The sequence below is a fragment of the Polypterus senegalus genome, chromosome 13, assembly GCF_016835505.1.
Source record: "Polypterus senegalus isolate Bchr_013 chromosome 13, ASM1683550v1, whole genome shotgun sequence".
Classification (NCBI taxonomy): Eukaryota; Metazoa; Chordata; class Cladistia; order Polypteriformes; family Polypteridae; genus Polypterus; species Polypterus senegalus.
In genome coordinates, this window is record NC_053166.1 from 26,622,905 (window position 1) to 26,639,795 (window position 16,891).

General features: G+C 41.1%; 1 protein-coding gene across 2 annotated transcripts in view; it reads right to left on the reverse strand.

Moving 5' to 3' along the window:
• Positions 1 to 10,677, reverse strand: part of maml1 (mastermind-like transcriptional coactivator 1) — a 41,111-nt gene extending 30,434 nt beyond the window's left edge. For both annotated transcript variants that reach the window (XM_039774034.1, XM_039774033.1), the window contains exon 1: positions 9,328 to 10,677. In XM_039774034.1, the coding sequence (XP_039629968.1) occupies positions 9,328 to 9,654 (327 nt within the window). In that variant the 5' untranslated portion in view covers positions 9,655 to 10,677. The remainder of the gene's footprint in view (positions 1 to 9,327) is intronic.
• Between the last annotated feature and the right edge of the window lie 6,214 nt (positions 10,678 to 16,891).

The window sequence follows — 16,891 nt, forward strand, 5'->3', positions numbered from 1 at the left end:
TTAAACGATTCACCAAAATATGTTGTATGTAAACGATACTGTTTTAAACATTATTGTTTTTTCATCAGAAAACCCAATTTCCACGTCTACGTGTATTAGTTTAAATGGCACTTTTACCACTCGCAATATGGCGGAAATGCTGATGTATCGTGTTGACTGGGCAACACAGTGAATGCGGTGTCTATCTATATATGTCTATGGTTTGTTCGCTTTCCGATGTAGTGTAAATAAAGTAAATTCATCTCACTGTGGTGCGTATTCCGTACGTAATACCATGTAACACACTATAATTCTCCTGTTTTACGCGAATATACCCATGCCACAGAAAAAAGACGTACAATTCCACGGTCCACTTCAGATGACAGAGAAAAGTCTATTTCAAGGGTGTCTCAAACGCCACAGCAGACACAATCCAAACTGGACGAACTTACAATAAAATGTGAATCTGAAAACTGTTTGTTCTATTTCTATGTTCTGTTTCATTTGGGAAATTCACCAGTTATAGTTTCCCGGGAAATGCCGGGTACGCCTGCTAGTAAAGTAATAATGTGCTACGTTCTCATTGTAAACACCTCGGTTATCAACGCGGTATATTAGATGAATAATGGAGAAATCTCCCAGCTCTACCCCTTTTTTATTATTCCATACAAATCTTGTACTTTTGGTACATGCCATTGCTCATTAGTAGAAGTACATAAAAAAACACCTAATTGCAAAAAGTTAGAACTGCACAGGATGCTGTCAGCCTATAACAGAGAGAGGTGGTTAGAGATGTCTGATGCTGATAAGTCTTGTACTGTAAATGAAATGTACAACATCTGTAATTGTTTAAACTCATGAATTGTGTTATCGTAATCCATGTTAAAAGAAAAACATTAAGGGTTTCAAATTAAATTATCCATATGACACTTGCAGAAGAAACTATGTTTTAACCAGCAGATTTAGGTGAAAAAATAGGCAATCTGAATTGGCAACATAAACTGTGCCTAGAAAAACCCAGCTGCGTGTTAACCAGCACATACTGAGTGGAAGAAATTAAAACAGTTTTGAGTTTACCTCTTAATTATCTGTCCAATTCTCTTATTTTACTGTAATTTTTTTGCATGATTTTTTTCTAATGATATCCTTGTCATTTGGTATTTCTTATGTAACTATAACCTTTCTAGCACTTACTCAAACAAAATCTTCACTGAAAAAAAAATGTACAAAGAACATAACAAAATGATAGGAGACAATTCAGTCCATTATGCGTGTTAATTCAGCTCAAAGCTAAGCTGCCCAAGTATCTCAATCAGATGCTTCTTAAAGGTTGTCAAGATTTGTGCTTCAACTCCATGTCTCAGTAGTTTGTTCCAGATTGCCACCAAAATTTTTAGCAAAGAAGTGCTTCCTTGCTTCAATCCTAAATGCATTTCCCCAATATTTACACTGGAGTCCTCAAGTACATGATTCACCATTAAGTTGAAAGAATTCTATGGATCTACTTTATCAATGCCTTTGAAGATTTTGAAGAGCTTGACTAAGTTATCACTCAGTATTATCTGCTCCCAGCTTAGTAATGCCAAATTGTGGTCAAGTGCATCCTTCATTTATCCATCCATTATCCAACCTGCTATATCCAAACACAGGGTCACAGGGGCATCCTGTTAGCTTAAATTATCTTTGAGATGAGATTAGAACTTGACTGGAGTCCACCTGTGGCAAACTAAATTGACTGGACATCATGAAGAAAGGCACATACGTGTATATACAATCACTCCATTTACTCTCTGAGTCAGAACAAAAACCAAGTAACTCTATGTAGACATCCACAATCAGATTATAGTGAGGCACAGATCAGGGCAAGGGCAGAAAACCATTTCTAAAACTGAGTGTTCACAGAAGCACAGTGGCCTCAACAATTGTAAAATGATAGAAGTTTGGAACCACCAGAACTCCTAGATTTGAGCTTCGAGTGATCAAATACCACTTGGACTTCAAACACTGTAAAACAAGCTCTTGAGATAGATAGATAGATGTTATATTGCAGCCATTTGCTAAAATCATTTAAATTCATTTTTTCCCTCATTAATGTACACACAGCACCCCATATTGACAGACAAAAAAAAAGAATCTTTGAAATTGTTGCAGATTTATTAAAAAAGAAAAACTGAAATATCACATGGTCCTAAGTATTCAGACCCTTTGCTCAGTATTTAGTAGAAGCACCCTTTTGAGCTAATACAGCCATGAGTCTTCTTGGGAAAGATGCAACAAGTTTTTCACACCTGGATTTGGGGATCCTCTGCCATTCCTCCTTCCTTATCCTCTCCAGTTCTGTCAGGTTGAATGGTAAACGTTGGTGGACAGCCATTTTTAGGTCTCTCCAGAGATGCTCAATTGGGTTTAAGTCAGGGCTCTGGCTGGTCCATTCAAGAACAGTCACAGAGTTGTTGTGAAGCCACTCCTTCGTTATTTTAGCTGTGTGCTTAGGGTCATTGTCTTGTTGGAAGGTAAACCTTCGGCCCAGTCTGAGGTCCTTGGCACACTGGAGAAGGTTTTTGTCCAGGATATCCCTGTACTTGGCCTCATTCATCGTTACCTCGATTGCAACCAGTCGTCCTGTTCCTGCAGCTAAAAAACACTCCCACAGCATGATGCTGCCACCACCATGCCTCACTGTGGGGACTGTATTGGACAAGTGATGAGCAGTGCCTGGTTGTCTCCACACATATCGCTTAGCATTAAGGCCAAAAAGTTCTATCTTGGTCTCATCAGACCAGAGAATCTTATTTCTCACCATCTCAGAGTCCTTCAGGTGTCTTTTAGCAAACTCCATGCGGGCTGTCATGTGTCTTGCCTCTCCTCAGTGTGTGGAGACAACCAGGCACTGCTCATCACTTGTCTAATACAGTCCCCACAGTGAAGCATGGCGGTGGCAGCATCATGCTGTGAGGGTGTTTTTCAGCTGCAGGAACAGGACGACTGGTTGCAATCGAGGGAACGATGAATGCGGCCAAGTACAGGGATATCCTGGACAAAAACCTTCTCCAGAGTGCTAAGTACCTCAGACTGGGCCAAAGGTTTACCTTCCAACAAGACAATGACCCTAAGCACACAGCTAAAATAATGAAGGAGTGGCTTCACAACAACTCTGTAACTGTTCTTGAATGGCCCAGCCAGAGCCCTGACTTAAACCCAATTGAGCATCTCTGGAGAGACCTAACAATGGCTGTACACCAACGTTTACCATCCAACCTGACAGAACTGGAGAGGATCTGCAAGGAGGAATGGCAGAGGATCTCCAAATCCAGTTGTGAAAAACTTGTTGCATCTTTCCCAAGAAGACTCATGGCTGTATTAGCTCAAAAGGGTGCTTCTACTAAATACTGAGCAAAGGGTCTGAATACTTAGGACTATGTGATATTTCTGTTTTTCTTTTTTAATAAATCTGCAACAATTTCAAAAATTATTTTTTTTGTCTGTCAATATGGGGTGCTGTGTGTACATTAATGAGGAAAAAAAATAATTTAAATGATTTTTCCAAATGGCTGCAATATAACAAAGAGTGAAAAATTGAAGGCGGTCTGAATACTTTCCGTACCCACTGTATATAGATAGATAGATATGAAATGCTAATATCTGTCCATCTGTCACAAGATTACTCACAAAGTAATGGGGCAACAACCTTAATCGGACGCTGTTCGTTTTCAAATAATATTGCATTTCTCTCTATGCTGTGGTAACAGCGTCCGATCAGCTGTAAAAGTATGGCATTTCTAAACGTTTGCTTTTTTTCAGTCTGATTCTCTCAGTCAGACTGTATATTTGTCTCTTATTCAGTGCACGCAAGGACATGCAGGTGGCCAGATGCTGTATGCTACAACATGCTGGCGGTGATCAAGGCACATTTTAAAAAAAGAAAGAGACAAATATATGTGGCATTTTGAAGAAATCATTTTATGACACCATTTACCTTTGTTTATTTACTTACTTCCTAAATCCTAAAGTCACAAGTAGTGTGCAGAGGGCATGCTCAAAAATGTGTGTAATGCCACAAAAAGTGCCTGCTGACACTTTAGTATGCAAGCAATGGTATGTGCATTCTTGCTCCGATGTAGAAGGGAGCCGAGTTTACCTCTGTCATAGCGCGTCTATGTGAAAACAGCAGTGTCAGATGCGGGGGTGGGGTGTACTTGGGCTCGTGAACACGGCCGAGATAAAACTGACTAATAAAAAATAAAAATAAAAAAGCTAACCTTTACAAGTATCATAAATTACACTGGCTGTTACAGACTGAAATCAAATGTATGTTTTTATTCTAAAATAGTAAGACTAAGAGCAGTTTACTTCTCAAAACAGAGTGGTGCAGGATCGAACTCGCAACCTTTTGATTCCCAGTCGGCAGCTGATTCTATTGCGCCACGGAGGCAGTCATAATAAACAAGTGTCAATGTCACATGTTAAGGTGGCTTTTTGTTTCTGCAGTTATATTTTTGAATAAGAGCGCAATTGTTTTGTTAGATTCTTACTTTCTGTGAAAATATTTCTTTGATATTTGAACTTCAGGCTTCATACATTATATAGTTTATGCCTACATTTTGTCATCTACTACTAGAATATAAAAAACGTTTCTGTTTTAACAATGTGTTTACACAGATTACTATAGAAACGGAACAGACATGAAATGCGTGTGTTCCAAACAACGATCTATTATTTCCACTCTAAAACTCCACTTCACTCCCAGAAAATCAATCAAGGCATGATCTGGGAGAAGTTTGTGCACGTTCTAAGTCGGTAGGGGGATGGAATACCCGGCTACTTGCAGCTTTTCTTTTATCAGCACATTTAGATTAACAAAAGACGCTGGCGGGGAGGTGAGAACGGTTTTAAGAAGCGATTTAAGGTGGGACGGATTTACAAGTTTTTTCATAGGCTCTGGTAATTCTAGTGTTAAGGGGTTTACCAGAAATATGGAATAAGCCATTTAGGAATAGCAGCCATTTTTCTGCACAAGTAGCACGATGAATTCTGAGTAGTGGAATATTCTTCAATGGCCAAGTCAATCAATTGAGCTCAACCCAAACAGACATGCATTTCACTTACTGAAAGCAAAACCGTTAGAAAGTCCAATGAACAAGCAACACCTGAAGACAGCTGCAGTAAAGGCCTCTCAAATCATCAGTAGGATGGAATACCAGAGCCTGGAGATGGCCGTGGGTTCCAGATTTCATGAATTAATTGACTGGAAAGGACTTTCAACCATATATTGAAAATGACCTTTATATTTAGGATTATGTTAGTCTGTCCAAATACTCTGTGGTGGGTTGGCGCCCTGCCTGGGATTCGTTTCCTGCCTCATGCCCTGTGTTGGCTGGGATTGGCTACGGCAAACCCTTGTGACCCTGTGTTAGGATATAGCAGGTTGGAGAATAACTGACTGTCCAAATACTTTTAAGCCCCTACAAATGGATAAAAATCTCTCTTTTCTAAAACAGTTCTTACAATATTTTTGTTGGAATAAAGCTGAAAGTCTGCACTTCAATTACATCTTAGTTGCTCAAATTTCAAATGCATTGTGGTGGCACACACAGCCAAAATTATGAAAATTGTGTCCCTGTCCTGTAGTTTTATAACTACAAGAAAAGCCACCCAAACACTTCTTTAGCCAGAATGGGGTAAAATGTCATAATCTATTATTTCTATATAAAAAGCACAGCATTCCATTCATAACCAAACATTCCAAAGCAGGTTTACGGGACTGTCCTGGGAGCATCAGTAGCCAAATAGGAAGCTGTTCTGGACACAGTGCCAGTCTATCAAAGGGCCTACTTACCTATGCTATGCACTCATATTTAATTGTATTCTTAACATCTTGCACAAACCTTGGAATGTTGGAGGAGATCTTAAAGGGAGAAAATCTATTATGCTCCAGACAGTGGCCAAAGCATGATCTGAACCCAAAGCCTAAGAGCCATGAAGCAGCATTTCTAAAAATCCCATCATTGTGGAAACAAATCCAAAATACAGTTCTCAAATGTACTTGGGGAAAACGTAACAGCAGTCTACACATTAACTATCATTTCAATTACTGCTGATTGGCAAAATTCACCACATTTTTACAGAAAATTTACTGGGCTTGCTGGTAACCTTCTTCACAGAATTCTACCCTCAAATGTCACAATGTGGTTGGTTATCTTATATGAACTTAAATGCAGAAAATGGTTGGGAGGAATACCTCCAGTTAAGGTGGTCCACAGGACTGAACTTGAGAGCCTCTTTATTCAGCCTTTTATTACAAGCTACAAACCCATATAACACAGGCAGAAATCAAGAAAATTAAGGTAGACTTCATCATTAATGTTTGCAGTGCACCATGCAATTCATATGTCTCCATTATATACCACTGGTATGGTGTCATAAAAGCAGTTTAGTGTTTGTGATGCACCATCTATTGGAATGAGAGAGGCGGACACATAGACAGACACCAGGGGCCTCAGGTATAACACCAGGCATAGAACTCATACTATATTACATGGCGTAAGCACAAAAGCGGGAATGTGCATACACACAGAAAAATCCAGGTGCAGGAATCTATGCGCACGCAAACTTCCAAATTCTTCCGCTACATAAATCCCAATCAGCATGAAAAGTAACGCATATTCACGCACCTGCTATTACGCCCCAACTCCTACCAGAATTACGCCTCTTCGAATATGGAAATCAATATAAATAGCCCTTAAGCTCAGTGTTCTGTGAAAAGACAGTGGCAAAACCACAAGGAAAACAGTGACATAGTGTGTCAGAGAAACTCGAAAGCTCAAGTTCACAAAGTCGCACAGTGCCCAAAATAAAAATATAGTCGCATATCAAAGTCGCCGTGAAAAGGCGAGTCGTAGCCCACCGTCTGAGTGTCATATGAAAGCTTATTAGGGTACAGAGGAAAAAAAAGGCACACAGTGGGGGAAAAAAAGCACGAAATGTCAACTTCAATCTCGACATTTCCACTTTAATCACGTAGTTTATTTGGTCATTAAAGTAGAACATTGCTGCATTTCATCTTAAAAACGATATTGTCATCATATGTAAATACGCACTTTATAAAGTGGCTCAGGTTGTGCAATATTAGAACTGTAGTGCAAGTTTACAGTGAAGTAATTGTACTTATACAGTAAGTACAAACAGTTCTACAAGGAGCACTTGATGGACTGATTGCGTTTAGAGCTCTTGGGATAAAACTGTTTCTGAACCGCGAGGTCCGTACAGTAAAGGTCTTGAAGCGTTTGCCGTGTGAGAAGAAGTTCAAATAGGAAGCATGGCTGAGGCAGTATGTGCTTGATGCTGTATACTAATAATTCTCTTTCCAATCAGCTGCTCCGAGTGGTGCAGTGAGAGTAATATGGAAAAAGATGATCTGCTGTGGCAACCCTTAAAGGGAGCAGCTGAAAGAAGAAGAAGAAGGTGCAGTGAGAGTAACAACGCTAAAGTAGCTATGGTATTTAGAATAGTTTAACCATTCTGTGGACCATTATATTGTTACTGGTTAATTACAATCAGATGGATTATACTAATAAACAATATGCAGTTAATTTCAGTGTATTTATAAAGCCGTGTCAGTAATGTGGATCTGAAAAAGAAAGATAAACCACACAGGAATAGTAGCATTGCTTTGACGCTGGGTGCCGCCAGTCTGCAAAACCGAGCGGAGAACTTGCGTACGACAGGGTATAAGGTACCATGGAAACGTATGTGGCTTTACGACATGTTTAGGTTTTATACATCGCGATTTGAACGTGAAAACGTTCTTACGCAACATTTCTGTGTGTATGTACCGTTTATACATGAGGCCCCTGGCCTTTTATTATGGTGGATTAGCACACAATTGTAACACTGAAAAAGCAGCTCTGCTTTTAACAGTCAGTGTCATTTGCTCCTTGTTTCCACAGAAAAAAGTGAATTACAAAGGAATGTAGTAAATGAAAGTTAACATTTAAAGATATGGCAAAAAATGCAAATTCCCAAATTTTGTTTACATGTAAATATACTATAATATTTTTCTTAAATTAAAACAGAACAAAGAAAGGACTAATTAAACAGGGTCTTGTTCAAAAAGTCATCTCCTTCTTGTTGTTGGTTTTAGACTGGCCTACCCCTAGTACAAACCCTGAACTTAAGGTTCGTGGGGGGCAAGGCCAGGTACACCAGGGTCCCTAATTTTAAAAATTTAGAGTGGGTGCCTAATCTTAAAATAGTGTAAGGGTGCCTAATCTTAAAGTGGCGCCCACTTTTTGAACAAGACCCATTAAACAATTCCATCATTTAGAGGCAAGACTGAACTATTTATTAGTGAAATTGGCTTGAAGGAAAACCTACAGCCACGGAGGTACCCTAGGAGTGAGCTTAGGCAGTCTTCACTTAGATATATTAGGTGACTGCAATTAAAACACAACTATATATCTTTGTAAAGATAAAACACAGAGAAGAGAACAGACCACTTTCCAGTCAAAGAGAAGGCAATAAGCTTGAATGAAACCAGTTCATTTTGCTTTCTACTAAACCACTTTATGTGTTGACCAAGACAAGACAAGTAATACACTTTGGAATGTTTTAACACACGTCTGACAAAGTATTGAATGCCAGGGCCTACAGATGAGGAATTGATCTCTGACCACTCTCTTCTCTCACAGCTTCACTTTCTCTCCATCACCCCCCTTTCCTATATTTTCCCCATAGCCACATAAACTAGGCAAGCTCTCAAACTTTTTTTTTCATTACTTTAGACATTATTATAACACAACACGTTATAAATCTTCCCTGCGGTGGGCTGGCGCCCTGCCCGAGGTTTGTTTCCTGCCTTGCGCCCTGTGTTGGCTGGGATTGGCTCCAGCAGACCCTATAGTTACGATATAGTGGGTTGGATAATGGATGGACGTTATAAATCGTTTGTGCTCCGGTTATTTAAAACGATCCTGATGCTGTTAGAGTGGGCGTGTCTGCTGTGATCTGCCTATTTTCACTGTGATGTACCTTGTGCCACATTAAGACAGCGGGCCACTGCACTCAAATTTTAAAAACTATTCGATCGTAGTTGTTATTAACCAAGGAAGCACGTAAATACATATATCCCACTGGAAAGGTTATTAAAATTACTCTTGCCATGTTCTGTACCTTATGCAGATGTCACACTATGTTTGATAAACTTCAGACCTGTTTGTTCCCCGGACTACAGAAGACTGTGGCCTATATATAAATATATGTAATACAAATAAATATGCAATGATTCACATTGTGCGTTCACGGTCTGGGCGTGTCCCACTTGTAATCGGGTGTTCCAGCCGATAAACTTACCGCTAGAAGGGTGATGTTCCTGCTTTGCTCCCCGGTGCCGCTTTCCGGCAGGTCAGAGGCGGCGCCACCGCCAGTAGTCCCACGGGCTCCCACCTGGTCCGCCGCCGGCTGTGGGGGCTGCCGGTGTTTGCTCGCCCGCTTAGCCTTGGTCTGTAGACAGCGCTGATGGAGGGCAAAAGTGTGCTGCCTCTCGATCTCCAGGCGATCAAGCGCCGTGCTCCCATAGCGGTTCTCGCAGCTGTTGTGATGCCGGCGGCAGAGTTCTATGCGCCGCCGGAGCCGCTCCATCACCGCGCTGTGTCGCGGTACGACGTAATCCGCCATCATCAAGTGACATGTAGAGAAAAGACACTCGGAGAAAGTTTCTCGAGGGACCCGTGAGGCTCTGCCGCGAGTCTCACTACTCGCCTGTAAGTCCGCGTATCCGGAGCGACTTAAAAAGATAAAAAGAACAAATGACTAGTTTCTTTGTACGCCGTCATAACAGTAAAAAATGTCAGTCCAAAATAAACTGCGGCGGTTCAGAAACAGGCAAAGAAGACGTGCGGCTTAAATCCTAACTGAGTCAGACGAGAAGAGTTCGCGGCCTTCGTCAATAAATTCCAATATACCCAAAACAAATGAGTGGGCGACGGGAACTGGAAGAACGCTCGCACGGTGACAGTTCTGCCCCCATTATGGTGAAGACATCCTGGAAAAAAGTACAGGATGCCAAGTAGTCAAGTCACCTGCATGAGTCGCGCAACGCTAGACAAAGTGACCCTGGTGGTCATCGAGTGTGATCGAATCTCACTCCGTGTCCCTAAATGCCACCACGAAGACTACAAGTGAAGTCGACCTCCACGACAATGAAACTCAAGGCAAACACTTTTTAAAAATCCGGCCCGCTAGCGCCGCATGACCCACGAATCGAGCTTGCTCTTCCTCTCTCGCCACAAGTTCTTACAAAAAAACGCCAATAAATATTGGCAGCCCTGCCGTTTCACACCCTACAAATCGCATCATCGTAGTTGTTGATACGCGCCGAGCCTACGTTTAGAAATCTACAAAAAAAAAATTAAACAAGCGCCGAGCGAGCGGCGCAGCAACAAACTTTCCTCCCGAGTAACTGAACTCGGACACTCGGTGGATTTTTGGCAACTGCATTGATGAAGGACCGCACGCCAAAATACAACTTATTGAAATGTTTTAAAAAGCAAAGAGTCGAGTTCGAGTCCAACAAGAATCAAACATGATTGCCGATGTTCCCGTTACTGCTAGAGCGGAGAGTTAATTTTCTCTCGCTCACTCTATTGTTTCCCCTGAACTCACGTCCCCCTGCCGCCATGTTTCTCTCCCCTTTGCATCACAGCCGCGACGCTACAGCGTCCTCCGGATTCACTGCGCTACAAAGATTGACGCGGAGATTAACCAATCAGAGATCATCATCACAAGCCGTTAAGCCCGCCCAGGGCAGAGGGGGACATCTTGTTAAATAGCGCGTCTACGTGTGGGTCGATTGAGTGAGTGAGCAAACGGAGCAAAACCGGAAAGTCTGCGAGTGTTATGACAAGCATTTGCAACTTGAGCAATAATTCTTTAACGCTTACGTTTTGCGGTTCTCTCGCACATTACGTCCAGCAGTCTCATTGCAACGCCCTGCCCGGCTGTTTTCCCTCTAGAGCCTTCTCACCTAAGTTAGTAGGAGGATAAGAAAAGTCGAGAATTTTAGAGCTCTAAAGGCTTACTTTCAGCCATACCACCAGGTAACATGTTCCATGAATGAATGAAATGAATACTTTGTGTATTTCTTTTATAAAATATTATGCTCTCCAACTTCTTTTGACATGTTTGTCATTGCCCAAGTTTAAGTACTTTGTTTTGGCTTACATGTTTAAAGTCAGTCTCGTATGATAATATTCTTAAACCAGCATTGTACAATACGAGGGCAGGGCCATCTTACCAGCATCATAGGCCCCTAGGAAAGTATTGCACTGGGGCACCTGTTTTGATAGCAAAACAGAAATATGCACAGGCCTCAAAACATTGTGGGCCCCAATGCTTCTCGGGCCCCCGACCAGTGCCCATACATTAAGAGGGGAGTTCCAATAATTTACTTACCTGGCTACAAAAGGCCCCCTTGCCTGTAACACATCTGGCCCATTTTGACTCCAGTGGTTTAATAGAAGGATTCATTCTAGTCATTCAGCCTCCCCATTTACTACTTTACTCAGGTCATTATTACTGGGAAATGTTTGTTTTTTAGGTGTCAAAAAAAAAAAAAAAAATCATAGTGTTTGGGGGCCAGATCTGGACTGGCATGGTGGATGGTTATGCTACATAAAGCCACATTCCCTGAGAACTGCCATTTGATTTTTGGAATTTGTGGGACAGTGTATTGGCTTTCCCTTAAAGATAGGGTGAGAAGATCAGTCATCCGGGAGAGGCTCAAAGTAGAGCCGCTGCTCCTCCGCATCGAGAGGAGTCAGATGAGGTGGCTCTGGCATCTGATCAGGATGCCTCCTGGATGCCTCCTTGGTGAGGTGTGGATGACCCAGGACACGCTGGAGGGAGAGGCCAGGGAGAGGGAAGTCTGGGCATCTCTGCTCAAGCTGCTGCCCCCGTGACCCGATCTCGGATAAGCGGAAGAGAATGGATGGATGGATGGATGGATGGTGTATTGTCGTGAGTCAGCAGCATGCGGGCAAACAGTTTCCCCACAACGTTTTTGTTTGATGGTCCCTTGTAATGACTTCATTGTTGGAGCATAGATTTAGGTTTCTCCAGTGATGCTTGACGTGCGTGGTGTGAATTCCCAGAAAACTGTCACCATGACTTTCCCGGCCATCTGTTGCAAATGAAATTCCTTGGGTGTCAGGAACCCCTGATGCCTCCATTGCAGTGGCGTAGCGTAGTGGGGGCGGCAAAGAATTACTGTATATTTTAGTCTTTGAAACTGAATACCTAAATAAGGGGGTGGCGAAATTTTCCTCTGCCCCGGGCGGCTGACACCCACGCTACACCACTGCTCCATTGCATTGGCTCTTGTTTGGTTTGAGCGTCGTGGTGTTAAAGCCACGTTTCATCCCCTGTAACAATCAGTGGGGAAAAAGTCAGAGGAATTTTCTCTAAGAAGATCCAACTTGTTGTGACTGAGTTCATGACTGGGAACTGACCTTTGACATCACCAGATGACTATGACTATTTTTGTGGAAACTACATGCCAGCTTAAATATCTAGTTCATGGGCTATAACATTTACCATAATACAATGTTCTTCTACAATTATGGCTGTCCTCTTTCTGGCACATTTTCTGTGAAGATACTTCGACAGGATGCTTCATGTAGGAGTCATCTTCAATCAACTCCTGACCCCATTTAAATGGCTTGGCCCAAAACTTGACCTTATAGTGTGAAGGTGCGTCATCATCATACACAAATACCTCTCATGAGTTTCCTTTGGTTTCATCCCTTCATTTTTAAGGAATTTAAGGATGGAACAATGTTCCCAATCTGTCAGTTTCTTTGTAGACTTGCAGGTAAGTGTGTTTGCTATCCAGTTTCTCTGAGTACTTGATATTCAATGACCACAAACTGTATGTATGTCCTGCCAAGGCATGCCCTGATCTACAGTGACAAGTTCAGATCTTAACAAAAATATATAAAACTCAGGTGAATAAAGTATTGAACACTCCTCGTAAAGAGCTATCGGGGGCCTGAGCCTGTCTCGGTACAACAACAACAACAACAACAACATTTATTTATATAGCACATTTTCATACAAACAGTAGCTCAAAGTGCTTTACATATTAAAGAATAGAAAAATGAAAGACATAATTATAAAAAATAAATCAACATTAACATCGAATAAGAGTAAGGTTCAATGGCCAGGGGGGACAGAAAAAACAAAAAAACTCCAGACGGCTGGAGAAAAAAATAAAATCTGCAGGGATTTCAGACCATGAGACCGCCCAGTCCCCTCTGGGCATTCTACCTAACATAAATGAAACAGTCCTCTCTGTATTTAGGGTTCTCACGGAAGGGCTTGATGATGATGATGGTCACGTAGACTTCTTCCTTTTAATCCGTCCATCATTGTTGGAGCATCATGAAGCTTTGAGTAGGTGGAGGTGGCGCAGGCCACCACCACAAAGAAACCGGAAAAAGAAACAGAAAAGAGAGTAGGGGTCAGTACGGATTTTAGAGCCACCATGAATAGTTATTATGATGAATTGAACATACAGAGTATCAGGATTAAGTTAAATTACGATTAAAATGAAGTTATAAAAAGGCCATGTTAAAGTAATGTGTTTTCAGCAGTGTTTTAAAGTGCTAGCTGGTACCAGGGCCCACTCACATAAGACCCTCACATGGGCTAATTTATAGTACATGATCTTTGGAAGAAAAATGTGCACAGATATGGGTGAAATATTGCAAATTTCTCAAGGACAGAACAGGAAAGACACAGGAAGAGATAAGAAGGTCCATATTTAGACGGATTTGTGATGAAACCGAGCACACAGTAGAAAAGGGAAGTGCTGGGGGTCTTTTTATGCATTTAAAATTTTCAATAATGTTCACATTTATTTTTACTGGTTTCTTTTTAGTATTGTTTAGTGATTTAAAGTGCAATTTAAATTTGGTCATAAAAACTACCAATAAAGGTTTTATTTAGATAGGTTTACATTTATGAATAAAGAATTTCCCTGAAATAAGTGTGGTATTTAAGAAAAAAAAAGAATCTCCTTATCATCTGTTAGAATTCCAAATATTATATAATTTCTGATAAAATGGAAAAGGGAGGTATGTTTTTTGTGCAACCAGTCAAAATAAATTATTCAAAATTATAATAACCCGGTGGCTGAGAGAGATGGAGTAATGGAATCAGCCTGTTAATGTTGAATGCTGGTGAGTAGTCCACTTTTGACATCTTCAGCGGCCAGTTCCATTATGCCGCACGGGTATTCTGTTGTTCCATACTCTCCCAGCAAAATCTTGATTATTAGTTAGGAAAAATGGAACAAGAAATGGTTGTATATCCAAATGAGGCGGTGTGCTTTTAATTATCAGAATCCAGAAAAGTTAGAATGTTCCTAATATGCTTATCATATTGACTATGGTTGATGGAGAAATGAAGTTACTATAGAAGAGTCCTCAAACGGTAACCTATTCATCTATGAAATGAGGAAAAGGTGACATTTTCCTCTCTGTCTAATCACAGTGAATTCTTAAAGTAGTCAGACCTCTCCACTTTTTGAAGCTTTACGTTTAAATGAATGCTTTATCCGTTTTTGCCCATAAGCCTACGCTCAATAACTCAAAATGAAACATGTTTTCAGAAAGGTTTGTAAATGTATTAAAAATCAAAACATGAAATATTTCCTTAATTTAAGTTTTCAGCCTTTTAACTCAGTACTTTATAGAAGGCCCTTTGGCAGCAATTACAGCCTTGAGTTATCTTAGGTAAAGTCTCTACAAGCTTTGCACACCTGGATCTGGGCAGTTTATCCTATTCTTCCCGGCAGATCCTCACAGGTTCCATTAAATTGAATTGGAAGCGTCTCTAAATTGTCACCTTCAGCTCTCTCCACAGATGTTTTATGTCTGGGCCTTGCCTGGGCCACTCAAGAACACTCAAGAGTCTTGCCCTAAAGCCACTCCAGCGTTCTCTTGACTGTATGTTTTAGGTCATTGTTGGACTGAAAAGCTTGGTGTTCAGATCAGGCCTTGGCCACTGTCTGGAGCTAAATGGATTTTCTCCACATTCCAAGGTGTGTGCAAAGTGGAACGATTGCAAATAACTAAGAGTGCCAAGCATAGGTAAGTGGGCCCTTTGATAGATGGGTACTGTTTCCAGGGTGGCATTCTACTTTGTTTCTGATGCTCCCAGGACAGACCCACAGACTTGTTTTAGAATGTTTGATGATGAATAGATTGCTGTTTCTGTTGTAATAAAAATAATAGATGATTATAATTTAGCTCATTCTGGTTAAAGAAGAGTTTCAGTCTCCATTTTTGTAGTGGGAAAAAAAAACACAATTCAGTTACCTGAAACAATAATGTTTTAAAGGTCCATAGTTACAGTTTTCACTGGGAAACATGAAAGCTGGTGAGGTATTGTTACTGGCCCTTATGTGAAAAAGTAGGAGTTTCTCCAATTTAAATTTATACAAGTGAAACATGCAAACCTATGGCCCTAAAATAAAATGCAAAGAAATATTTTATTATCGAAACGTTTTTGAATTTCCAGAACATATCAGGTCATAACAGGATTGAGGTAATAGCCTCATTATTTTGCGAGTAATCATGTGACATTGACATTTTATTTATTTACTGTATATATACTCAGCAAAAAAAGAAATGCCCTCTGACTTTCAACTGTTTTTACTTTCAGTAAACTTAATGTGTAAATATTTGTATGAACACTAAAAGAGTCAACACCTTAAGACATAAACTAAAAATGTTTCACAATGTGTCCCTGCATGAAGGGAGGCTCAAAATCAAAAGTACCAGTCAGTATCTGGTGTGGCCACCAGCTGCTTGAAGTACTGCAGTGCATCTCCTCCTTATGGACTGGACCAGATTTGTCAGTTCTCGTTGTGAGATGTTACCCCACTCTTCCACCAAGGCACCTGCAAGTTCCTGGACATTTCTGGGGGGAATGGCCCTAGCCCTTGATCCAAATCGATCCCGCTCCAGGGTACAGGCCTCGTTGTAACGCTCATTCCTTCGACGATAAACACAAATCCGTCCATCACCCCTGGTGAGACAAAACCGTGACTCATCAGTGAAGAGCACTTTTTGCCACTCCTGTCTGGTCCAGCGAAGGTGGGTTTGTGCCCATAGGCGGCATTGTTGCTGGTGATGTCTGGTAAGGACCTGCCTTACAACAGGCCTACAAGCCCTCAGTCCAGCCTCTCTCAGCCTATTGCGGACAGTCTGAGCACTGATGGAGGGATTGTGTGTTCCTGGTGTGACTCGGGCAGTTGTTGTGGCCATCCTGTACCTGTCACGTAGGTGTGATATTCGGATGTACCGATCCTGTGCAGGTGTTGTCGTGGTCTTCCACTGCGAGGATGATCAGCTGTCCTTCCTGTCTCCCTGTAGTGCTGTCTTAGGCGTCTCACAGTGCGGACATGGCAATTTATTGCCCTAGCCACATCAGCAGTCCTCATGCCTCCCTGCAGCATGCCTAATGCACGTTCACGCAGATGAGCAGGGACCCTGGGCATCTTTCACAGTTGGTAGATAAGACTCTTTAGTGTCCTGCGTTTTTAGAACTGTAACCTTAAATGCCTACTTTCTGTAAGCTGTTAAGGTCTTAACGACCATTCCACAGGTGCATGTTAATTAATTGATTATGGTTAATTGAACATGCATGGAAAACATTGTTTAAACCCTTTACAATGAAGATCTGTAAAGTTATTTGGATTTTTAAAACATTATTGTTGAAATACACAGTCCTGAAAAAGGAACGTTTCTTTTTTTGCTGAGTATATATATATATATATATATATATATATATATATATATATATATATATATATATATATATATATACTGTATAGATAGATGGCTGAAGGGCT